General features: G+C 38.4%; 1 protein-coding gene across 1 annotated transcript in view; it reads right to left on the reverse strand.

The window, feature by feature from the left end:
* LOC127435396 (membrane-associated guanylate kinase, WW and PDZ domain-containing protein 2-like) overlaps window positions 1–27611 on the reverse strand; it is a 311603-nt gene extending 283992 nt beyond the window's left edge. The window contains exon 1 of the mRNA XM_051688849.1: window positions 27194–27611. Within this exon, the coding sequence (XP_051544809.1) occupies window positions 27194–27476 (283 nt within the window). The 5' untranslated portion in view covers window positions 27477–27611. The remainder of the gene's footprint in view (window positions 1–27193) is intronic.
* Between the last annotated feature and the right edge of the window lie 236 nt (window positions 27612–27847).

A 27847-nucleotide genomic window follows, 5' to 3' on the forward strand; every position in this document is an offset into this window, starting at 1 on the left:
GGAAGAGTCCTGGTGGTTTCAAACTTCTTCCATTTACGGATGATAGAGGCCACTGTGCTCATTGGGACCTTCAATGCAGAACTTTTTCTGTACCCTTCCCCAGATCTGTGCCTCGATAAAATCCTGTCTCGGAGGTCTACAGACAATTCTTTGGACTTCATGGCTTGGTTTGTGCTCTGACATTCACTGTTATCTGTGGGACCTTATATAGACAGGTGTTTGCCTTTCCAAATCATGTCCAATCAACTGAATTTACCACAGGTGGACTCCAATCAAGTTGTAGAAACATCTCAAGGATGATCAGTGGAAACAGGATGCACCTGAGCTCAATTTTGAGTGTCATGGCAAAGGCTGTGAATACTTATGTACATGTGATTCTTTTTTTTTTTCATTTTTTATTTTTAATAAATTTGCAAAGATTTCAAACAAACTTCTTTCACATTGTAATTATGGGGTATTGTTTGTAGAATTTTTAGGAAAATAATGAATTGAATCCATTTTGGAATAAGGCTGTAACATAACAAAATGTGGAAAAAGTGAAGCGCTGTGAATACTTTGCGGATGCACTGTATGGTCCTCTGCCAGTCGGACAGCTTCCTCCAGTGATGCTGGGCGGTGGCATTGGACCCACTCCGCCATTCCTTTTGGCAGTCGATGGATTAGCTGCTCCAGCACCACCTGGTCGATTACTCCCATGACGTCACAATCCCTCGCCAGCAGCCATTTCCGGCATGCGTCTCGGAGCCGTTGGGAGAGGAAGCAAACGGGCGGCTGGTCCTCTCCAGTTTCATGGATCGAAAGAGCTGGCAGTACTGCTCTGGACTGTGGTCAACCCGCTGCAGGACGGACTTCTTCAGGTCCTCTTAAACCAGGGGGTTAGCCGCCGGCAGTTGTTGAGCAGCAAGTGGGCTTCCCCGGTCAGCAACGGGAGGAGCCTGGCCGCCCACTGGTCATGCAGCCAGCCTCAGATCTCCACGGTTCACTCAAAAAGATCGAGGAAGGCTTCTGGGTCATCTTCCACCCCATCTTCAAGAGCGTGGGTGGGGGCAGGGGGCTGTGGTTGTCCAGGGTCGCAGCCGGGGCTCTCTTCTGGCTGAGGAGGCTCAAGATTGCATGCCGGTCCTCTGCTTGAGCTCGTAGGATCTCGAAGAACCAGCGATCTTTATCTTGGCGAAGCTCAAGAAGGGATTGTTGATGGGACTGGTGTAGGCCGGTGAGGGACTGGAGGATCTCTGCCAACTGCGAGTACTCCATGGGGCGTACTTCCTCCAACTTCAAACCCGGGTTTTTGGCACCAGTGTGAAAGGACTCCACAAACAGAAGGGAAGGAGGACACAGGGAAGCGGGTTTTTCCAGACTCAGGTAATCGGCTTTTAATCGGCCACTTCAGTGCTTTACAACTTCACAAACTCAACAGTCTCAGAGGCACTTAGGCACTCAAAATCATTAGCTTCACGAACGTAAACACATTAGCTTCACAAACATAAACACATCAGCTTCCATGAGCACTGTAGGCTCCCTTGTGCCAGACTCTCTCTGCCTCTCTGCTGGTGGCGTGGCCGTTTATATGCCGCTCTCCCCATGCTCACTGGAATTAGAGACAGGTGTTAGACATAATCTAGCTCAAGTGTAAGCGCCCTTACCGCTTTCTCTCTCTCCAGACGGACGCTCGACCACGCCCCCGCTGCCACAAACTGGTTCTCAATTCCCAATTTGGTATGACTTAAAAGTCTGAATTGGTTCTCCAGTAAAGAAAAAAAAAACTGTTACACTGTTACCAGCTTCAACACGCACACACAAGTACAAACACATTCACAAACACCTGTATACACTTGTATCCACTCGCACACAGACACACACACACACACAACGACCAAACACTAGAACTGCCAACTTGAGCTTGATTGACTAATGCAAGGCTGATAGGGTGCAGCATAAACAGCAGCATACCAACAGTGAATGCATGAACAAATCAGAGAGGTAGAAGAAGCAGGGCGACCCCCTTTCCCACGTTTCATTAGAATAACTGTGTGGTCCTTTCATATGGGGACAATGGTGGCCCATCGCTCATGGTAATGTATGCAGAGATGGGTTCCTCAGACCATAGGTCCTTCCTACAACTTCAACTTATAACTTCATCTGTGTATGAAGGGACAGGAATTGAACCAAGCTTGTCAACCTAACTTCTCAGTCTACAGCTGTGAGAACTTCATTTGAACAATAGAGGGCCTTAAGTACAATAGTGACTCTCAGAGATTGAAGAGATGTACAATGTGTGCCCAAATCATTGAATGATTTCCACAAACTGCAACTGAAATCTCAGCAGCCTTACTGTTGGACATGCCTGTGAGGGCCATACTGAGTACCCATTTAAATATAACTAGAAAGGTCTTTTTAACAGTTTAAGTAAAACTCACTTGACACACCATTTTTTTTTTTTTTTTTTTGTTAAACCAATGTTGGCTTGCAAGTTAATGACCTTTTATTATTTACTAAATTAAATTTAGTTGTTATTAGACAGACAGCTCCTTCACTTAAAGAGACTTACAGTAGGTACAAACCCTAACCTCCATTTAAACCCTGACCTCCAATCAGGCTCATTTGCTTGTTGTGAGTTAATCAACTTAGTTCATCATGTGAACCAGGAAAACAGATACACCACTGGTAAACAACAGTACCCGCATACTTCAGATAATACAGTAGGCATTAATTAAAAGCAGACAGACGCAGGGAGGGTTAAGGCATGTGAGAAAGGGAGATTACAGCAGGAGAAGGGATGAGTTATAAAAGGCATCAAGTTGAGAAGGAGGTGGGTGTTTTGTTTGTGTGGGGACAGAATGTGGCACTTTACCCGTTTCTGTGAAACACTTTCTAAGACTCAGCAGAGGAAAAATGTACTCCCTTACCTTCTTTTTACTGAAAACCTTCTCTACACACACACACACACACACACAGAAGTCAAAGATGAAAGATGGATGGATGGATAGATAGATAGATAGATAGATAGATAGATAGATAGATAGATAGATAGATAGATAGATAAAAAGCACTTAAACATTTTGAGTTTGTTATTCACAAGAAGCATCTGCTGACGTGAACCATGCCTCACAAAAAAAGAGATCTCAGAAGACCTACGATCAAGAATTGTTGTTTTGCATAAAGCTGGAAAGGGTTAAAAAATTATCTTGAAGAACTTAGATATTCATCAGTTCACAGTTAGACAAATTTACTATAAATGGCGGCAATTTAGTACTGTGAGGTAAAAAAAAAAAGACTTGAAGGAATCATTGGAACTGGTTAACATCTCTGTTCATGAGTCTAATATGGAAAACATTAAACAGGCATGGTGTCCATGGCAGGACACAGAGAAGGAAGCCGCTGCTTTCCAACAAAAACATTGCTGCCCGCTTGAAGTTTGCCAAAGACCACCTTGACACTCCACAACGCTACTGGGAAAATGTTTTGTGGACTGACGAAACTAAGGCTGAATTGTTTGGGAAGAACAAGCAGCACTACGTATGGCATAAAAAGGGCACTGCATGCCAACATGAAAACATCATCCCAACGGTGATGTTTGGTGGAGGGAGCATCATGATTTGGGGCTGCTTTGCTGCTTCAAGGTCTGTACCGCTTGCCATTATCAAGGGAAAATGTTAATGTCAGGGTTGCTGTTCGCCAGCTAAAGCTCAGTAGAAGTTGAGTGATGCAGCAGGACAATGACCCTAAACATTGAAGTAAATCCACTAAAGAATGGCTTCAAATTAAAGAAAATCCACCTTTTGGAGTGGCCCAGTCAGAGCCCAAACCTTAACCCAATAGAAATGCTTTGGAATGAGCTCAAGAGAGCCGTTCACGTCAGACATCCTAAGAATATGGCTGAGCTGAAGCAGTTCTGTAAGGAAGAATGGTCCAAAATTCTTTCTGAACGTTGTGCAGGTCTAATACGCAGATACCGGAAACGCTTGGTTGAGGTTATTGCTGCCAAAGAAGGATTGTCCAGTTATTAAATCCTAGGGTTCACTTACTTTTTCCACAGAACTGTGAATGTTTAATAGGATGTGTTCAATAAAGGCATGAAATATTATAATTGTTTGTGTGGTGTTAGCTCAAACACATTGTGTTTGTCTATACTTGTGACTTCGATGAAGATGAGATCACATTTTACAGTTTTTCTCAATCGCTTTGGCTCAATTCTCGAATGAGAATAATTTTTAGTTAGAATAAGTTCAAATCTATGAACAATTAATTTCTTGTTCACACCAGATTTGAATTTTGAATTCCAATTTGCAAATTGCATGTGTTTTGGCAAAAGAGTAAGTACAATTGTCTACAATTTGCACAATAACTAAATGCACATGGCTTGCTGATCAGAACCGATGAGTTGATTCTCAGTGAAATTGTCATACTCTTCACAACTTCTAAACATTCTTCCATCGCATACAAAATGATCCATTCAATGTCTGCTAAATCTCTGGCCAGACCAACAAGAGCGACAGGATGTCCACCAAGAAGATGGGAACTTGTAGTGTTACGGACTGTGAGGAGGTACAATTTATTGTTTTTTACAGAACTACCGCAGGTTTTTTCATTGTTGTGTTGCATGGATGTCATTTTGTGGCAATTTTCTGTTTACTATATATGACTTTACATGTAAGAAATGTGTAAAAATGGACATGCAAATGTGAATTTTCTGTTTACATGTAACACATTGCTACAAAAATAAATTTACTGTATACATACAAATGTGCATATCCTTTTTCTGTGTACTACAGTATTGTACAGTATTGACTTTTACCAGTAAACCTTTACCTACTGTTGAAATCGGTATCTAAAAAGCTCAGTGTGATACACAATAGCATTCAGTTAGACAAAACTGGCATTCTTGTATAGTACAGTAAGCAGTCAGTGTCAACAACAAAAAAAAAAAGCATAAATTAAATGTTCTGGGTGAGTTACTACATTTTGCAGACATGCAATAGAGTTGTGATGTCCCGTAAAACAGTCATGACAATTGCATTTACAGTTTAGAGAATGTTAAGACTGTTTCAAAAAATGAGCCAAAGCAACTGAGAAAAACTGTATGACCAATCCCCCCAATCCTTAGTAGAAAACCAGTTACACTTTTTCTCGATCGATTTTACTCATTTCTATAAACTCAGAACACTGCTTTAAAAACAATTAACACAACCATCTGAACACACTGTAACCTAAACAAATTGTAAATTTTTCTTGATTTTCATCATTTTCTCAAAAGACTACACACAATTTTTTCTGATCCAAGATTCATGCTTTCAAAACAGTTTACACAAACAACTAAAAAAAGGTCAAATTCTCAAATGCACATGCCAGGTTGTCAAATCCCTTTATATGGATGTCTGCTGTATTAGTAATGCACGCAGCAAAGGAAATGCATTTTACTACATTTTTCACACAACTATCATGACTTTGCTGTCTATTAAAGAGGTAAAATATGAAAATTCAGAGCAAACAAACAATGAGGAAGAAGAAGAAGAGGGCAAACTGATTAGAGGTAGAGTGGACGAAAAGTAATTAGGAAGAAGTGATGAGAAGAGGGGAAGATTTTTTCAACTCTTACAGGGGTAAGCATTGAAAGAGTTGAGGAAAGACCAAATGGAGATGCTGTACTGATGGTGAGCAGAGAGAAAGAGGACAGCAGGGTGGAAGAGAAGAGTAAAGAAGACACAGATGAGGTTCAAATGACAGCTAATTTGGGGATAGGCAGATGGAGTAGACGTGTTTGTGTCTTTCTCCCACACTTTGTGTTTTTCTAGACCATTTGAGCCCCTCTATGCGTTTATTTCAGTTTTAATCTGATCGTACTGAAGAAACTTGTATAATTTAGTTTCAATATGACCACCAAATCGACTAAACAAAGCAGGAAACACTCAAAACAGACCTCGCTGACAACGCTACCAGCGAGCTTAGCATGGCGGCGATTGCTAAGCTTTTAGATCAACACCAAAATTCAGCAACACCTAATTGAATTCTGCAGGCCCTTTCAGCAGAATTCAAGTCGAATATTTCTTCACTCGAGTCAAAGATAGACAGTGTTGAAACTGCGGTTTCCGACCATACCCACAAGATTGCGTCAATGGAATCTAACGCTAATGTCCTGGATGAATACATGCTTGCACTAGAAGCGTCTTGTGCCGCTCTATCTGATAGTAACGCTAAGTTGTTAGCAAAGGTTACTGATCTTGAGTCCCGTAGCCGCCGCAACAACATTCGAATAGTTGGCTTACCAGAATCGATTGAGGGCCCTCGTCCATCGGCCTTCATTTCACAACTCCTTATTGACGTCCTGGGGAAGGATATTCTGTCTTCGTCGCCAGAGATCGACCAGGCCCATAGGGCTCTAATCAATAAACCTGCGACTGGAGGAAAACAGAAGGCTGTCGTCATTCGGCTTCACCGCTATCAGCAGAAAGAGTTGGTTGTTCGCAAGGCTCGAGCTAAAAGAGGCAAGCTCATGTTCCAGGGTAGCCCGATTGCCATATATGAGGACTACGCACCTGAGGTGATGTCACAACGGTCTAAATATTGGTGTGTGATGATGGACCTCTACAACTTGGGACTTAGACCAACCCTGCTTTTCCCTGCGAAGCTCTCCATCGGGACAAAAGATGGGGACAGGAGGTCCCTTCTCGAGAACTGACTTTTTCTTCCTGGATAACAAACTGTTGAACTGTATAAATGCATATCCATATCACACAGTAGTGATTTCTGATCACGCCCGTTTCAATTGATATTGCTTTATCCCCCAGTAGATTCTCACCCTCCTTTTGGAGATTTGACTCTTATAGACTATCAGATGATACATTTAAGGATTTTGTTACCTCACAGATTCATATATATTTTGAACTCAATCATACCCCAGATATCAGTAGTCTTACTCTTTGGGAGTCCCTTATGGCTTTTATCCACGGACAGGTTTTTTTCCTATGTTTCTCATTTGAGGAAGGCAGAAACATCTAGACTATTTACTATTGTTGAAGATCTGCATCTGCTAGATGTGATCTATGCTGCCTCTCCATCCCCCTCCTGTTTTACTAAATGGTTACAGTTACATGCAGAATATGATCTTTTGATGACAAATATAACAGTGAGGCAACTTAGACAATGTAGGCAAAAGTTCTTTGAACATGGTGACAAAGCAGGGAAGCTCCTGGCTCACCAAGCTCATATGGTTAGCGCTTCAAGGTGGATTTCAAGAGTTAGATCCCCAGCAGGTGAACTGATATCAAATCAAGCTGGGATTAATTTTATCTATTCAGATTACTATGTAACTTTGTATACTTCAGAGAACTCCCCAAATACTTCAGCAAGCTTTGATTTTCTCAACTTATTAACCTTCCCTAAAATTGATGAAAGTCTTGCTAGAAGTTTAGGTGACCAATCTCTGAGCAAGAGGTATTAGAGGCCATTAAATCTATGTAATCTGGAAAGTCCCCTAGCCCTGATGGCTTTACAGCCAAATTTTACAAATCTTTTGCCTCCTTGTTAACTCCTACCTTGACAAGGCTATACAATGATTCTTTAATGACAGGCCGCCTCCCCTCAACCTTATCCGAGGCTTCTATTTCTCTGCTTCTTAAAAAGATAAGGACCCCACTTCTTGTGGCAGTTATAGGCCAATATCATTCCTCAATGTTGATTTTAAAATTATGGCCAAAGTTTCATGTTCTCATCTTCAGGTGGTGCTGCCATCTTTAATCTCCCATGATCAGACAGGTTTCACTCCAGGGAGACATTCTTTTTTTAATACTAGGAAGCTTCTTAATATTCTTTTCTCCACCCCATCTGATTCGCCGGAAATCATCCTGTCTTTAGATGCTGAAAAAGCCTTTGACAGAGTAGAACGGTTTTACCTTTTTTTGTTTTGAAGAAATTTGGATTTGATTCTAACTTCATCTCTTGGATTCGGCTTCTTTATTCATCCCCTTTCACCTCTGTGCTCACTAATGGCTTGCGGTCTCCATTCTTTTCTCTTCACCATGGGACACGTCAGGGTTGCCCTCTTTCCCCTTTATCTTTAATCTTGCTATAAAGCCTCTTGCTATCTGGCTTTGTAGCCACAATGGTTTTGAGGGAATTTCGCGTTACGGTTTAGTTCATAAACTTTCTCTTTATGCTGACGATCTTTTATTGTACATTTCTAATCCCGCCTTTTCCTTGCCTATTATTTTGAAAATTCTTGATAAATTTGGCCACTTATATGGTTACAAGATAAATTTGCAAAAAAGTGAACTTTTTTTATTTTAATGCTCAGGCCAGGAAACTCTCGTACTCTCTTTTTCCCTTCAAGATTGCTCTAGGTGGATTCAAATATCTTGTTTTTTTTTCACTAATTCCTATAATAATTTATTTGTTAAGAATTTTCAACCACTTGTGGATAAAACCAAATTAGACATGTCCAGATGGACCTTGCTTCCTTTATCCCTTATCGGTCGCATTAATATTGTTAAAATGGTTATTTTGCTTATAATTCCTTTTTCAACATATTCCAATTTGTATTAAGTCTTTTTTTACTAAATTTGATGGCACTTTGCCTTCATTTCTATGGGGAAACAAGCCAGCATGTCTCAAAAAATCAATTCTTCAACTTCCTAAGTTTAAAGGAGGCCTGGCACTTCCTAACTTCCAACAATATTACTGGGCTTGTAATATTAATCAGGTTCTCTACTGGAATAGCTCTATCCACGCTGAAACCTGCCCCTCTTGGGTCCACATAGAGATTGCATCATCAAAAGGCACTTTGTATTCTGTTATTTGCTCTCAGCTTCTTTTAGCTGTTACCAAAATCTCAACCAATCCAGTTGTCACTAGTTCTATTAAAATCTGGGTCCAATTCAGGAAACATTTCGGTTTGCATAGAGCTTCTATACACCCATTTTAAATATTCACCTTTTCGCTCCATCTTGCTTTGACCCTGCAGTCCGCATTTGGTCAGTCAATGGCCTTGTTACGCTCAATGACCTGTATGTAGATGGGGTCTTTACATCTTTCTCATTTTTGTCTACTAAATACAATCTGCCCAGTAGTCATTTATTTCGTTTTTTTCCAGGTTAGACACTTTGTTCAAAAGTTGTTTCCCCACTTCCCCAGTCGCCCTCCTGAATGCCCCCTTGATCAATTTCTCACCTTAAATGCAGGTAAGAAACATTTTATTTCAGTTATTTATAACTTAATAAGTACTCTTAATGTTGACCCTACTGTTTCCCTTAAAGTGTCTTGGGAGCAGGACTTAGGAATTTCTATTACTGATGAACAATGAAGTGGCAATCTGAATCTTGTTCACTCTTCATCAATATGTTCCAGGCATGGTCTATTGCAATGTAAGGTGCTCCACAGTGCCCATCTTACTAATGCCCGATTGGCCACATTTTTCGAGATAGGACTGATGCCTGTAATCATTGTAAGCAGCCTCCTGCTGATCACTTTCATATGTTTTGGAGCTGTCCCCGGTTAGCAGACTTTTGGTCTAATGTTTTTGATACGCTTAAAAATGCTCTTAACATAGACCTGGACCCCAACCCGTTGACAGCCCTGTTCGGCATTTCCTCGAGACCTGACTTAACTGCCTCATCTCGCCAGGTTATTGCTTTTACTACAGTTTTAGCTAGACGAGCCATTCTTCTTAAATGGATACACGTTTTTGAAGTCTTATTTTGTTGTATAAGACTTGAGAAGCTAAGATGTTCGCTTTCTGGATTCCTCAGATCTTTTCATAAGACTTGGAAACCTTTCTTAGACTATATTACAGGTTTGCCCTGTTCTCCTAATGCTAGTGGGGATGCACTATAATTCAATCCCAGCAACAACTAATGGAAAAGAGAAAGATTCAAATTGGAGAGAGTAAAATTGTTATTAGTATTATTTGTAATTAATTTATTATTATTATTATTTATTCCTTTTTCTGAATCCTTTTTTTTTTTTTTTTTTCCTACCTGGAATGTAGGGTGTGAGTTACTTGTTCTATGTTGATTTGGAAGTTTGGATTGGGGGGGAGGGTTGGGAGGAGGGATTTAACTTGAGACAATCTGTCATTCTTTTATTTTATTTTTTTTTTTGTTTTGATTTAACAAAAGTACAGTTATGTTGTGTCTTGTTAAATACCAATAAAAAAGATTGGGAATATTATACACTCCATACCACACACACATGATCTGTTGTGTGCCAGATGTGCATTATCAGTTTGAACTCTTCTATTCTAAACATCAGGATGATAATTACTAACACGTATGTAGTGTATCAGTGCAACATGCTAAATGTTTTTCCATCAAGTCAAGCTGTAACACAACACATGCTGTTATCTGGGTGAAGTGGGAAAGCTCTGCTCTATACTCTGCTAGTTAAATACTGAAATAAATAAAGTGTAATAAAATGTGTTTTACACCTGAAAAAAAAAAAATTCTCTGAGAGTCACTCTTACTGATCATGTTATGAATCACAGTCTAATGTGAGCAGATCTACAGTGACTTCAGACTAAACAAAAAATAATAGGGAGGAATGGCACTGGTATGCATGCCACGATCAATGTCCACAATTACTGTATCTGTGCTTACAATACTGTTAAAATTAAATAATAAACTTCCTCATCCTCTTTCCAGAGGAAAAGCAGAGGAAAACTAGAACTAGAGAAAACAAGGAAAAAGATCTTTATTGTGGATTTGTATGACAAATGTGTTATTTCAATAGTACAGTTGTGTGTCTATAGCTGTAAATACTATGAATTCAATAGAGAACACATCTATGGTTTTGATGTCAGTATTTAGTTTTAATAAATGCATTATCAGAAAAGAATACAGTTCTTCATTATTAAGTGAAATTTAAGTGTTTTGCAAAATTAAGCGTCTGTTTTGTTGGCTGTGTGAATTGTTTTGAGAGCATTAATTATAGTTTGGAGAAATGTGTTAAATCGATTGAGAAAAACTGTAATTCCAAAGGGTTCACATACTTTTTCTTGCCACTGTAGATAGATGATAGATAGATAAATTGACAGACAGACAGACGGACGATAGATAGATAGATAGATAGATAGATAGATAGATAGATAGAAATAGATGAGATGAGAAGAGAAGAGAAGAGAAGAAGAGAAGAGAAGAGAAGAGAAGAGAAGAGAAGAGAAGAGAATTCAAGTTCACATGACTGTGCTGGTGATGTCAGAGGTAAACCCTTTAGATGTTGCTTTTCCTTGTTGGCAGACTTTGCTGACCACAAACAACTTGCTGCCAAAATGGCAAAAATGGCAAAATGGCCCTGATATCCCCCATGACAGTACTTGAAGGAGTTGAAACTAGAGCATTACTTTATGTTTAAAAACTGGAGGAAGGCAACAGAAATGTCTCTACTTAACTGAATCTAAGGGTACGTTTACACGACAACGATGTACTAAAAACGTAAAAGTTTTTCTTTTGTGTTTTTGAAAAGTTTTGCGTACAGACGACAATGTTGTCAAAACAATCCCCATTCACACGGATCCACGAAAATGACTAAAAACGCTGTATTATGCATGCCAGGCCAGAAGTTGGCGATGTCAATTTGTAAAGAAACACTACGCGCCTGCGCACTTAAGCATTCTTCCACAGAGCGGTGAATACAAACAATGAAGATGGCAATCACTGGTTGTAGTAGTGATGCAGTAAATCTACACTTTGCTGGAGAAGCGTCAATAAACTCAAAATCTTGAGCAGCACAAACACAGTCCTGTAGTCCGCCATTGTAGTTTTGTATGTCTCGCTCGTTGTTTTGAAGTACTCGCGCGCATGCCTATAGACTAAACTCTCAAGATTATTCAATAAACTCTGCTCATTTTTACCATCACTTCGTCTCCTGCCTTCTTCTGTATTCCCCCTGCTGACTCTTGGGCTGGTAGGAGAGTAAGTTAACATAAGCTGTTGATGTTGACTGGTTTTGGATATCAGACAGAACTCTGATATATGGATATCTTCTGACGGAGAGAGAGGTCTTGTGTACACTGGATCTAACATGCATTTTCACTGCCTCATGTTTTCATATTCTAAGCATATCAATGAATACTGTACATGGCATCACATCTCTGTCTATAGGCCATATACCTAAGCGGTGGGTGAATGAATTGCAGGGAAAAGGTACATCAAAATAAAATGTATTAAATAAATAAATAACATTTAAAATACAAATACATTTTTCCCATCTGAATCCATACATTAATTTCAAGATTTTCAAACTGCAGGTTCTGCCTACTGTACAATGTTCACACTCCATACAAAACACTCCAAATGAATAAATTGTCGATTGTTGTTATTTGCACAGACACCAGTATTCATATTGATAATTATACATCTCAAATTGATGCCTATCAATCCATCATTCTTTATATAACACGTAATACGCGTGCGCATGACGTCATCGTTTTCACAAATTCGCGTTTTTGTATGTTACACAGAGACAATAACGGCATCATTTTCAAAAACTTGCACTTTGAAACCCATTTCCAAAAGTTTGTGTTTTCGGGCCCCAAAACGCCGTTGTCATGTAAATGAACAGCCAAAACGCATAAAAAGTTCCCTATCTGTCACTCACTCGACGTTGGTGTCGATGTAGTGACACTAGGGGTCACTCTTGGGAGCCCGAGACACCTCTGGTCTTTGATAAAAGGCCAATGAAAATTGGCGAGTGGTATTTGCATGCCACTCCCCCGGACATACGGGTATAAAAGGAGCTGGTATGCAACCACTCATTCAGATTTTCTCTTCGGAGCTGAACGGTCATGCTGAATACTACTGTTCATTCACCTCTGCTGGATCTGATGGCGCATTTCAGCGGCTTCTCTCCCCTCTGCACTGGTGCACTGCAGAGAACGCCCCTGGGCGCTTCGGCAGAAAAACTAGAGAGTATATTTTCTGAAAGAGCATTGCACATAGCGCCTTCCACCTCCTTTTGAGCTGAAGACGTGCGCCGTTAATTCCCAGTAGTGTTCACAAAATTTGTTCCCTGGTTGACTTCCTCCGAGCCCTGTGGCAGTCGAGTTTTCGGAGAGACTCGCTGCCAGCCCAGTACACGCGCTAACTAAGAGCCCGGTTCTGGGGTAGGTGCTCCGCATGTGGCGGTTCACTGTAAGGCTAACCCCATGCGATCTATATCTTCCGCTAATTCGTTTCCCTGCTGGCAAACTGCATCTTCCTTGGGCAGAGCCCCTCTGCCCCAGTCTCCATGTTTGTAGTAACTCCTCCCCCATTGGGCAGGATCTACCTTGAAGGCTCTCCACATGGTTGGAAAGACCATGTGACGTATTCTTCCACTTAAATATCCCCCCCTCTCTTGGGGCGAGGTGTGGTCTCCGCAGTGTCCTCCCCTTGGGAGGGACACCCCCCGACTAGACCTGGCGGCCCAGTCGGATAATCCCCCTTCTTTTTTAGGGAGTGGAAAAAGAGAAGGGGAAAAGAGGCCACGACTGGGTTAAGCCTGTCTCTATCTTTGGGTAGTCGACTTGTCCCCAAAAAGGGCCGTTCGACACTCATAACTGTGTTGGGGGAGGTTACGTGTCGACCTGGTGTGCTGGCTATGAGGCACACAGCAAGTCTGCTCACCACACACCGCCAGTTCACGTAACACAGTTCAGCCTTGTGGCGTTTTGTATAGGGACCCCTAGTGTCACTACATCGACACCAACGTCGAGTGAGTGACAGATAGGGAACGTCATGGTTACTGGTGTAACCTCCATTCCCTGATGGAGGGAACGAGACGTTGGTCCCTCCTGCCACAACGCTGAACTACCCGCTGAAATGGCCGGACCTTATATCGGCTCCTCAGTGTAAAACCTGAATGAGTGGTTGCATAACAGCTCCTTTTATACCCGTATGTCTGGGGGAGTGGCATGCAAATACCACTCGCCAATTTTCATTGGCCTTTTATCAAAGACCAGAGGTGTCTCGGGCTCCCAAGAGTGACCCCTAGTGTCACTACATCGACACCAACGTCTCGTTCCCTCCATCAGGGAACGGAGGTTACACCAGTAACCATGACGTTTTCCATTTTTAGTTGAAAACGTTGTCATGTAAACGGTCCCTAAATAACTCAATAACATGACAGTGAGTGGCAGGCAAATTTTGATAAGCATTGCTCATTCCTTCACAGTATCACAATTAAGCTTCTCAAATCTGTATTGTTGTTAATCAAACTAGTGCATATGGTGAGATGAACTAAATTGAACTAAAGGTTTCAATGTTTTGTTCTTTAAACCTTGAGACAGCAAGTGTAGAATGGTGTAAACATACAGCAACATGTGTTAAGCCACACACAGGTAAATAATGTCTATTTCCACTTGTTTTGTACAAACATTAACAATGATTGTTTTCTCTATTTTATATTTCCTGATTTTGTACAACAGTTGTTGAACCTTGCATAAACATTCACATTTGCACACAGCAAGTAATACTTTACTACTGTGTGTGTGTGTGTGTCCAATTCTCCAGTTGTTATAGTCGAAATGAAAAAGATACAAATACACAACCTGAACCACACACACACACACTTTATATTGATTGCAGTCATTCTTTTTCCAGTGAGTCATCAAAGTATTTTCTTGGGTGAGGAAAGAACATTCACAGAACATTCTCTACTGTTACTTACTTTTTATTCCATTGGCTTTTACTTTAGCCCTCTGTTTTCATCTGAAAATAAATACAAACACATAAACAAAACACACCCTGTATTTAATTCAGTTCAGAGATTACATTAAAGCAACCATATTGTGTGCCGCATTTTTGTAGCATTTAATTTTTTTTCCCTGAAGTCCATTTAAAATTTTATTTCAGGATACTTGCACCAAAAACAGTAATATTTTAGTTTTCACAACAATTGCTGACTCTCTCTCTCCCTGACCCTTAGAATTAAACAGATTTTTAGCAACTGTGTCTTTAAGAATTTTTATGTAAATGACCTCTGTTATGAGTGGCTAACTTTTGCATATAAGCATAGTTCAAATATTAGCAAATGTTTTACATATCACAGACTCTTACATATGAACACAAAAAAGTAAGAAAAATCCTGTTTTCTATTATACTGTATTTCTCCCTTAAACACAGTTTTGGCACACATTTTGGCTAACTCATTACCCTGAGTAAGATGCCAAACAGTTATACACTAAAAGCACCCTTGTGGGAAGAGGTGCCACACTGCCTTTGAGAATTTCAGAAATTAATTTCTTTTGATAACACATGCTTTAAGAATAGCAAATTAAAGCAGAAGATAGTGTACACTTGGGGAAATATAAATCACAAATACACACTATAAACAGAATAACATACATCATCAGCAGAAAGCTTCATTCAAAATGATCGGCCTCATTCTGTTGCTGCTTATCACAGATATCCAGCAACACGAGACACAACAGAGTTGATGTCTCTGACAGATCTCAAATCAGATCCCTTGGATGAGAAACAATTTTCTCCACATCTGTCACAGTAATAGACATGACTAAATGGATACTTGAATACTTCATAACAGTGGTTCTTAACTGGTGGGTCAAGTAAAAAAAAATGGGTTGCAGATCTGTTTTAATAGGTGTTGTGGAAAGGAGGGAAAAAAAACTATTCTAAATTCAACTAATAACATGAAACAGTAATGTACTGTATTTGGAATCATTTCAAAAGGGAGGAAAAACACTTTTGATATTTTTTTTATGTCTAAGTACTGTGGTGTGTGTCTAATCAAATTCAAGCACAAATTTTAGGACAAAGTCACCTGTCACTCGGTCTGCAAGCAAAACTATTTGAGGGCACTGCTTTATTATTGCACACCTGAAAAAATACTGTAAATCAAGTTGATCTGCACTTGACCTAAACTGTCCTTAAAGTTGCACTCAGTACTTTTTTCCTCATTAAAAAAGTTTAACACCGAAAGACATGAATTATAATTTTGCAATATATGTAGGAAATCATGACCACTCATATTAAAATGACGACTCCAGCCATATCATAGCTTCTGATAGGCTAATTGGAATCATTTGGAGGTGTACCTATGGATGTATTTTAAAGCCTACCTTCAAACTCAGTGCCTCTTTGCTTGACATCATGGGAAAATCTAAAGAAATCAGCAAAGACCTCAGTAAAAAAAATTGTGGACCTCCACAAGTCTGGTTCATGCTTGGGAGCAATTTCCAAATGCCTGAAGGGACAAAATTAATCTGTACAAACAATATTACGCAAGTATAAACTCCATGGGACCATGCAGCCATCATACCACTCAAGAAGGAGATGCATTTGGTCTCCTAGAGATGAACATAGCTTGGTGCAAAAAGTGCAAATCAATCCAAGAACAACAGCAAAGGACCTTGTAATGATGCTGGAGGAAACAGGTAGACAAGTATCTATATCCACAGTAAAACGAGTCCTATATCGACATAACCTGAAAGGCATCTCAGCAAGGAAGAAGCCACTGCTCCAAAACCACCATAAAAATGCCAGAATACAGTTTGCAGGTCCACATGGGGACAAAGATCTTACTTTTGGGAGAAATGTTCTCTGGTCTGATGTAACAAAAATTTAACTGTTGGTCCATAATGACCATCGATATATTTGAAGAAAAAAGGGTGAGGCTTGCAAGCCGAAGAACACCATCCCAACCGTGAAGCATGATGGGGGTGGCAGCATCATGTTGTGGGGGTGCTTTGCTGCAGGAGGGACTAGTGCGCTTCTCAAAATGGCATCATGAGGAAGGAAAATTATGTGGATATATTGAAAAAATGGGTCTTCCAATGGGTCAAAAATGGGTCTTCCAAATGGACAATGACCACAAGCATACCTCCAAAGTTGTGGCAAAATGGCTTAAGGACAACAAAATCAAGGTATTGGAGTGGCCATCACAAAGCCCTGACCTCAGTCCAATAGACAATTTGTGGGCAGAACTGAAAAAGCGTGTGCAAGCAAGGAGGCCTACAAACCTGACTCAGTTACACCAGTTCTGTCTGGAGGAATGGGCCAAAATTCCAGCAACTTATTGTGAGAAGCTTGTGGAAGGATACCCAAAATGTTTGACCCAATTTAAACAATTTAAAGCAATGCTACCAAATATTAACAAAGTGTATGTACTGTAAACATCTGACCCACTGGGAATGTGATGAAAGTAATCATTCTCTCTACTATTATTCTGACATTTCTCATTCTTAAAATAAAGTAGTGATCCTAACTGACCTAAGAGAGGGAATGTTTTCTATGATTAAATGTCAGGAATTGTGAAAAACAGAGTTTAAATGTATTTGGCTAAGGTTTATGTAAACTTCTGACTGCAACTGTATCTAAAACTCCTTTAAAACAATGTACATTTACTTTAGCAGCTATACTGCGAATAAAAAAATGTTGAGAATGTTGAATATAATATTAAAAATATAAATATTTTAAAATATCTAAAAATCCTTATAAAAGATGCTCTCACCTGAGAAGGAGCATATAAGATATTTAGATATGTTTTAGAGAACAGATCTTGAATATAAGTATATTTTGCCTTTACTGCACTCGCAGAAGTATAACCAAGTGAAAAATACATTTATATTTAAGATACATTGTCTAAAACATCCTATATGTTGCTTCTCAAGTAAATGTATCTTGTTTTAATGATTTTTAGACCATTTTAAATGGAAAACAAGTCAAAAACACTTGATAACAATTGGATATTTAAACTTAATAAAAACGTTTTTTTTCCCCCTTTATTTCAGTGAATGTCATTTAGAGGTATTTTTAAAAGATGATTTTGTCCTCTTTATTGTTAGTAAGCACATTAAATACAACATTTTAAGTCGGGCACAAGCTGAATAGTCGGTTAAGAGCTAATGATTAATCGTTGCAATAATCGACCGAATAGTCGAATAATCGTTCTAATAATCGTTAGATTAGTAGATTATCAAAATAATCATTAGTAGCAGCCCTACTCCATTGCAATTCGATTTGATTCAATACAATATCGATTCATATGGGTATAATTCAGATATAATGTCCCTTTTGCTTAGATATGAAAGAATTTATCTCCCAGCTAATGCTGTTAATTATACAGGGGACCTTCTATCTAGGTACATTATGAAAATATAAATTTTACTAATTATATTTTATTCCTTTTTATCATTTTGATCACATTTTGGCTTTTAACAATGAACAAATCCATGCATTCAATCAAAAAATAAGATATTACATTTCATATGTTATTTTTTATTTACATGTTTATTGTTTAATTGCATAATTTATACTATTTACAAGTATTTACATTGATTTGTTGAACATGTTAAAAACCAGTACTGTCTCTTTAACAAAATCTGCATTTCTGTGAAGAACAACTGTAGATGAACGAGAGAGGACTCGGATGACTTTATCTCATTTGTGCCAAGCATTATTAGAATTAAATGTTTATTTTTTGATGTTTTTGATCAACAACTGACTGTAGAGAACAGAAAGAATTTTAAAAGAACCCTTACAAAAATTGAGAGTTCATGGCAAATTTGCTACAAACTCGCTGCAAATTTGCCACTGATCATTTTCACATAAAAGTTGTTCCGTGTAATGTGTGTCCAAAGACGAGATCCATGGGCCGCGTGTTTCATCTTTGGACACACATTACATGGAACAACTTTATCTCCCAACATAAAGTGAAAGGATCTCACTGCTGAATACTTCACCACTATACTACACAATTACTGGTGAGTGAAATGTAAATATTTACCAGCCAGTTGCAATATATACATTTTAGTCGCATAGTGCGAAATTTGGTTGCAAACGTAGAGGGTTGCGCATAGAGGAAAAGATCGATCTTGGAATTTAAGAATCGATATCAAGATTGTTCAAATGAAGATCATGATGCATCAGAAAATCTTTATTTTTACCTAGCCTAATCTATTAGCTTTAAAGGAATATTTTGTGAATTTAAATTCAACCTTCAACCTTTGAAACTGTTTTTCTTATGAAATGTGCACTATGCATAAACAACAACATCTAGATTAAAAAGGATGACAAAAACGATTTGCACTCACACATAGAAACTTACATTCCAAGTCTTCTGAAGTGACACATTCACTTTAAATAATGACAGAATTTTCTCTTTGGGTGAACTGTTCCTTTAACGTCATTTATCCACAGCAACAACCAACTGAGTTGTAAAGGCAAGAGAAGGTGAGAGAAGCATTTTCATTATTGCCCATGGCAGATAAAGGCACAAAGGAAAATCAAATTAAAATATTTGAGTAATGTATTTACTAGTTGAATATTTAAAGCTGAACGAGTACTAAATTAATCGATTATTTGTGCACATCCTTACTTTATCCATTTGCAAATCAAGTTCAAAAATGTAATTGGACAGTTCATTATGTGGTAAATGTACATAAAGGTTCATTTACATTTTAATTTTCGAATTAATACATGATAATTGATTCATGTGTTTTTAAGTTGCACTCTAATCTTCCACAGAAAAAAGCAAGTGGATGTGATGATTTTCAATAACATTTGGTCTAAAACTGTTGTTGGCCCTGCTTTGATGCTTACCTACCAACACTGAAAACACTGTTAACCTGAAAGAAAATGTGCTTCATGTGGTAAAATCTAAATTAACTGGTTTTATTCAAGTCAAAACATTTTTTAACAGGTAGAAATAGATCCTTCAGGTAGCAATTGCAGGTTACACTTTTATAGTGTTTTGGCAGGAGATTTACAAGTAGACTAATCTTGAATCATTTAATTAATCAGCCCAAGAGGCATCTCAGTGGAGGCTGTAACTTACACTTCGGGTAGATTTTAACAAACATTTAACTTTAACAAGCACTGCATAAAATACTTAATGGAGTGAAAGGATACATAATATACAATCACACTCCAGTACTTGATTGCACCAGCAACATTCATTCACTCATTCATTACAACAGGCAATTGAAATGTTCCAGCATTCTGAAAGGCATGATCCTGTATTAGAAATAGAATAGAAAAAAAGTGCGAGAAAGAAAATGCTTTTTGTGCTGTTATCGTTAAAAACTCCACAGTCTGTTCCCTTGAGAGTGCTTCCCACCTGAACGAAAAGTGAAAGACTAAGAGACAGAGAGCGAGGGAGTGTTAAAGACAGATGTCAGAGTAATGACTCTATCCATTATCACGAACTACAACCCCTCTCATGGGCATCACACCATGCAAACTGACAATAAGTAAGTGCTGAGGGCACAAGACTAGACCACCAGAGGTCCAGTATTACTGAGCACTGCAGGATTTCTGGCTGACTGCGTACGCATCATTACAACACATGAGCACCAGGAAGCCATGCCTAAACCTGGAAGACAAAGCTACATGTGTTTGTGCATAGACATCTATAATGCGACAAGACAAGTATTAATGGGCAAGCTGATACACAGTAGACATTGATAGTATAGCACAGAGTCATCAATACATTTTATTTCGTCTAGACAAGTTGGAACCCATTCGTTGCTTTCCTAAGACTAGGGACTGCTTCCCAGTGAGTGCCTACAGTATGTACTGTATATTTAATCCACTCCGGTTGTTCCTGTGCTCTCATAAACAGGCTGTAGTGGATCCACTGCAAATAAACATCAATAAGTAGTTAGCATTTACAACATTCAGATCCCTCTTGATTTGTCAGAGCGATTTGTAACTTGAAATTTCAAACTTGCCACCTCGATTCTAGGGTATTGAGGGTGGTTGCTAGGTGGTTGCTTACTGGCCCATGTAAAAAAAAAAACTATGATCATAATCTTGACCAACCATTTTAGATTTCTGTCTTTCCCCGTTCAAGTAAATAAGAGCTGTCGCTGCCTGGGAGCGTTTCCAAGATCGCCACCGAGAGGACTGACTTGCCTTAAAATAGACTTTGTCGACATTTGCTTCTGAATAGTCATGAACCCTAAAATCGACCCTATTCTGCCGAATAACTCTTCAAATGTTTTTACCTTTCCCTTTAGCGCTAGGTACTGATACACATTGCGTAACCCTACCCCAACCCTAACCCTTAACCTAACCCTACCCCTAAACCTACCCGTACCTCAACCTCAGTAGTAGCAAATGTGAATCTTGTGAGAATTTTGCAGAAAAACATGTAGTTTCACAATAAGTACATTATACTGTATGTATTTTAATGTTAGTATATAGTAGTTAAAGACACCTAATGTAAAGTGGGACCAAATATGTTTTCCTTTTTACAATATTGCATCATTTAAAGCAAAAATACAAACTTGCTTTTGGCACCACTCTGTAGACATTTCACCCAAATACTCCTCACACATGTCTACACGCTCAACACTTCCGGTTTCGGCCACTGGGGGCAGTGGTTCGATTTTTGGTGATCACAGACCGATTTCAGCAATAAAACTTTCAACTTCCGTTCACCGAATTCACAGTGCAATCAGTCTGGATATTCTGGTCCCTATATATGGCTAGGGTCCCTACGTAAATTAAAGTCAATGGGACTGTTTAGAACAACTTGAGGAATCATTCATTTCTGTTTAATACTTAGGATTAAGGGTTTGGTCAGATCCCTAACCCTAAATGCAAGCAATAATATAAATAAAATACAAATTATATATATATATATATATATATATATATATATATATATATATATATATATATATATATATATATATATATGTATTATTTGTATTTTATTTTAATCCTGTGCTTTGGCCTGACTTAAAATAAACCAACCCATTCTCATTCCCTAAGCATCCAATTTTGACGCTTGTGCAGAAGCCATCCGCGTCTGCATGACGACGCCAAAGGTGCCCCCTGGCATCCTCTCACTGGCGCGGTGAAAACCCCATTGTTCAACTAGAAAACTTTGCCGTCAGTTATCAATCTTTGAATATTATTTTGTGTTATATTACATTATAATGTACAATCATATATAATATTTTAGATCCCTTAACCCAACCTCATTTCTAAACCTAACCGATAATCAACAATATAAAACATGAAAGAGACACTTAGATATTTATAATTTGATATACATTACACTATTTATAGATATTTTTAAGCACCCAACCGCACATTTATGCCTAAACTCAACCAGTTTTCAACAATAGAAAAGACGTAACAAGCAGATAAAGTACAGTCACGAAAATTTATTTATAAAAATTTACTATAACAATATTCCAAACTATACAATGGCATTGTGTGAGTAGCAGAGTGAAACTGAAGGTTTTAATCGGTGAAAATACTCCCCCTCCATGAAGGAACTGTCATCCTGATTCTACCGGCACATCTCATTCAAAAAATGAATACAACCGAACTTGAGGTCATTGTAATCGGTCACAAGACACACGAGAGCCAATGGCATAATCGCTGAGTCTCTGACATCAAACCCAAGTCATTACGCTTGAGGCAGTACATTTTTAATGTATTATAACAAAACTTGTGCAGCATGTGTTATGGTGGTACTTGTTCTTCACATAAAATGATTGAGACTCGGAATACACCCGGAATGAAATGGGTCATTTCAGCAGTGCAGGATGTGTACAGACAGATTAAATAGACAGATAACCAACAGATTCAATATAACACTGAATAAATGTTGCTGATTTCAAATTAAATGAAAATCATACCCACAACATATGTCACAATGACAAAATTGTACCTCAATGTATTATTAAATGATGCTAAAATTGTAATGCCCATCGTGTCAGTCAGTTGACGTCAAAGGTTTCTCATTGAAAATAACGCACTTGCCGGATGCGTTGTAAAACTGACGGCAGAGGGCGCTTTTGGCGTCTGTAGATTGACACGCTGGGCTCTTGCACAAGTGTAAGTGTCTTTGAAGCCTTGAGAGTGAGAACGTGTTGTAATACATACACAGCAAATGCTAAGATCCTGTTATTTCTGTTTATTTATGTCCTTTTCTTTTAACACAGCCCATTAAGTACACTTCAAATCATACCAAACTGAAGTTGACAAAAAGCACTGTGCATTAACACATCAGTTCAGTGGCATGATTATAATTACACCTTCTAATCTGAAATTCAATTTACAATTATAACTGGCGGCTGAGAGACTATAATTTATGTAAACCTCATATCATTCTACCCTAAGGGGGTGAATGAAACATAAATACGATTATGTGCTGTTCCCTAATAATTGCAATGTAACAAAACTACAGTTAAAGGTCATCCATCACTTTGCAGCTTCTCAGTGTGATACAAGTGTGATGTGATTTTGGCAAATGGCCTCACTGATAACTGACAATCACACATCAAATGTTGGCCAGGTCAACCCGGGAGACTGTGTGAATGTGTGTGTGTGTTTCACAACCTGTTATTTCATAAATAAAAGCTACCGACATCTCATCTTAGAGTACTTACCTAGCCATCTGACCATACCAAGCGCAGTTTTGAGTCTGCCCTACTACTGTGTCCAATGAATATCAAGTAGGAGGCCCCTGCTACTGCGCTCAAGAAAAAAGACTATTACCTGCAATGCTGTGACAAAAATGTAGACTTTTTTTAACTACAAGTATGACCACATAGTGATGAACATACAATACAGAGGCCCGAAAAGTTTTTGTATAATATTACAAAATTCAAACCAAGTGTCATTTATTTTATAGGAAGGTAGCAGACTTTTAAATCAAAACATAAAGGCATAAATTAGACACATAAAACCACTGTGACATGAAAGTGTCTCTTCCAAATATGAGGACACAGGGTTCAGATATTTTGATACAAGTTTTTGTATAAAAATGTACTTGTTTTTGCTACCCAAAAGATAACAGGACAGCACATTCTGGTCCCTCTTTTAAGCTGAACAAGCATTACTCCTCAGAAGGCAAAAGGGGAGGTGAGGGTTGGCAAATTAAAATGCATGACTTGAAATTTAGCACTGTATTTGAAAGTGCTGCATATACTTTTGACCCAAAGGCTTAGTCTTCAATGCCTAAATGCTTGAAATTAGTTTTGTAGACAAACATAGTTGAATTTCATTACAAAACTAAAATCTTTGTTTGTTTGTTTGTTTGTTTTTCCAAACTAAAATTGCATTGCTTTATTTATTCATTTTTACTGGGTCAGTTTGACTGGGTAGTGAAGGAAAAGCAGTCAACAAGCATACATGGGAACTAGAGGTAGACCGATATATCGGTTTTACCGATTAATCAGTTCCGATTGTTGCTTTTTGGAACTATCAGTTATCGACAAAAATCTATGCCGATAGTTGCTGATAGTTTTTTTTTTATTATTTTATTCCTCCGTATTCCTCTGATAATGACATTTATTTTTTTTATTTGAAGTGAGAGCATGCAAAGAAAAATGTGACTATATGGAAACTGGAGGTCAACCGATAGTGGATCTTACCGATACCGATAACTAAGTTGGGCAGTACATGCCGATAACCGATTAATCAACTGATAGTTTTTAAAATTGATACTGAATGAAAGTAAAATAGTGCTGAACTTTATCACAAAAATAAACAGCACTGACTAAACAATGAAAATGTATTGTACTTTTTTAAATGAAATAAATACATAAATATTAATATATATATATAAACTAATATTCAAATCTTAAAGTCAGCTGATTTTTAAATTGACGTTGTTTCCTTAGTCCAAAAGAGGATGCAATAAATGCATAAACCATTCTGCACCATTATATTATTGCAAAGAACATTCCTGTCCTGGCTATTTAAAAATAGCATTTCATTTCCAACTAATGTGCATAAAATAAATAAATAAAAAGTTTTAGTCTGTCCATATTCTCAAATGTTAAGTCAAAAGTAAAATGAGGGGGGGGAAACGCTTCAATAGAGAGTTCATATGGTGTTACACTTGCACTGATTCCTACTACTCCAGACTCAAGCTTCATAATAACAGCGAAATACCACATTGTTTTTTTATTAAGTACAGTTGCATGTAGAGTACAAATATTCACAGATAGCAGTGGTATTCGGCTGAACTCGGTGGTGAAGTGGCTCAGACTATGAGCCCAGGCCAGGGGCTGTTCAAACAGATGAAACACAACAGACTGGAACTGAATGAGAGGATCTCGAGTCACACATTTCCAAGTTGAACATCTTTCCTTACAAAGTATTTAAACAACTCATTGCTTAATCTGAGAAACACTCATAAGAGAGCAAGACGCAATGGGCAAAGACCTCCACCAACTGTAAGGGGCTGTTCACACCGAATACTTTTGCAACCATCCATTTGTTTTCTATGTAAACGTGCGCTAGACGAACCGATTATCGGTCGATGGAAACGTCCCTCCTCAGCACATGCATCATGTCTCCAACTTTATATATTGTGAATAATAATAATATATAGGCTATAAAAAGATTAATTTGGTAAATAATAAATTTAGAGCATTGTAACGGAGCCAAGTCTCCATCATTTCAAAATAGGAGACACTGGTGTGTTTCAGGCTTGTTTAGTGTTAAAAATCCTACGTTACGCACCCAACATTATTCATTTTGGACTCAGGCCTCTATGTCTGTCCAACTAAGAAAACGTTGTAACATTCTATAAATCGATTTTAAAAACGATCAGCCGATTAATCGGTTAACTGCCTTTTCCACCACCTTAGTTATTGGTATCGGCAAAATCCACTATCAGTCGACCTCTATCCTTAAATAGTGTTTAAAAAGCATCCCAGCTAAAATATAACAGCTTAGATATGTTGCCTAGACTGTTTTGGAACACTACATAATTTCGATACTTAGTTTTGTGTTATTCCATAGTTTTGATGGGTTTACTTTTATTCTTAAAGGAATAGTTCAGCCAAAAATTTAAATTTTCGCATCATTTATGCCATCCCAGATGTGTATGACTTTCTTTCTTCAGCAGAACACAAATGAAGATTTTTAGAAGAATATTTCAGCTCTGTAGGTCCATACAATGCAAGTAAATGGTGGCCAGAACTTTGAAGGTCCAAAAAAGCATATAAAGGCAGCTTGAAAATAATCCAAAATATCTCCAGTGGTTAAATCCATATAATCAGAAGCGATATGATATGTGTGGGTGAGAAACAGATCAATATTTAAGTCTTTTTTTACTATAAATTCTCCTCCATGCCCAGTAGGTGGCGATATGCAGGAAGAATGTGAATCGCCAAAAACAAAAGAAGACGAATGTGAAATGAAAGTGGAGATTTATAGTGGACCTTCAAAGTTCTGGTCACCATTCACTTCCATTGTATGGAACTACAGAACTGAGATATTTTTCCAAAAATCTCCATTTGTGTTCAGCTGAAGAAAGAAAGTCATACACATCTGGGATGGCATGAGGGTGAGTAAATGCTAAGAGAATTTTCATTTTTGTGTAAACTATCCCTTTAAATGTGAAAAACTGGAATTATAAAGCATGATTAGGCATGTCTATATTTATGACAGATAGTGACCTTCCAGTAAGTTTTCAAATGCAGGGTCTTCGTCTCAAATGAAAGGAATGCCACAAACACATCTTAAACTACTAATCGACATAAAAGGAGCTAAAATGCTTACAATTAGGGGTCTGTTACTAAACAGAAAGTGATATATTATGGCAATTACGTTAAAGCTAGTTTAGTTTGATTACGCATGCTTAAGTGGGCTGGCATGATTCATGACAGTGTGATTGTGAGGTTCAGATACAGGCCTATAGGGAAAATAGTCATGTCAACTGTGGCACACACCCACACAGACCAGATTACAGTCTGATAACGCAAACTAAACTGAAGGATGACGGAAAGATAAACCTGCAGTCTCAACAAAGTCTGTAAATTTAGTTAAAAGTTTACAAACACTGCATAACAGTATTACAGCAGGAAGACAAAATATGGTATGCAGCGCTTTGACGTTGTGAACCTGGCGATGACGTCATCGCGTTACGGGCTTTCGTGAGGACACGCCAACTGCGCTTCTGTAGCAACAAACTTACCACTTTCAAACACCCTCTTATTTACTTTCTTAAGTAACATTTTGATGTAAAATAATACATGCTAGACATTTGTTAGCATTCATTAAAGCAAACAAGTACACAAACAGGTGTAACCTTCACGAATAATGTGATTAATAAGTCACTACTATCATCAAAATAAATACATACCTAAAAAAAAAAAAAAATGTGTAAGCAAAAATCTGAAAGCGTCTATTATGGTTTTTATAGTAACAATAACTGTAGAAACTATGGTTACCATGGTAACCATTTTGGCACATAAACGGACTTGATGTCAAAAAAGTCTACTTAAACTAACCTTGTTTGACACACTTCAGACGGACGGGGTCTTTGCAGTGTCTGACCACAGCCCACACATCCCTGATGGTCAGTCCGGCCACTGGAGTATCATTCACTTCCAGCAGTAGCTCGTCCTTATTCAGTCTGCCCCTGTCCAGTTTCATCTCCCCAATAACAGGGAACTGTCCGTTCTCCGCGCCTCCCTGCAGCTCGAACCCGAGCTCACCACTCGGACCCCTGGACAACACAACCTCATGGACCCTGTCGGTCCAGTGACTTTTCTTCTTCAAGCTTTTGGACATATTTGGAGTTGCTAATGTGACAGGAGAACGGCCATGAAAGCGCGTTATCCGTCCAGTCTGTTAACCAAAGTTGAACAATCAGTATCGCTGAATTGCAGGAGTCTCCATAACAGCAGCAGATCCACGGCAGCCTCTTAAAACTCGCGAAAGAATCGTTCATTTGAACCGGTTAACTTTTCATGATTCAATCGAACCGATTCGCAAAACGCGTGCGAATCACTCGACTGTTTAAGAACGTTGGGAGTACAACTTTGTAGTGAGAGATATGTTAGAGACCAAAATAACTCAAACATTGACACGATATATAAAACTTAATCGAAAATATTTAGATTAACAGCAGTATTTTGCTAAATACATCTTTGTCTAATACA

This window comes from Myxocyprinus asiaticus, chromosome 45, assembly GCF_019703515.2.
Source record: "Myxocyprinus asiaticus isolate MX2 ecotype Aquarium Trade chromosome 45, UBuf_Myxa_2, whole genome shotgun sequence".
Taxonomy (NCBI): domain Eukaryota; kingdom Metazoa; phylum Chordata; class Actinopteri; order Cypriniformes; family Catostomidae; genus Myxocyprinus; species Myxocyprinus asiaticus.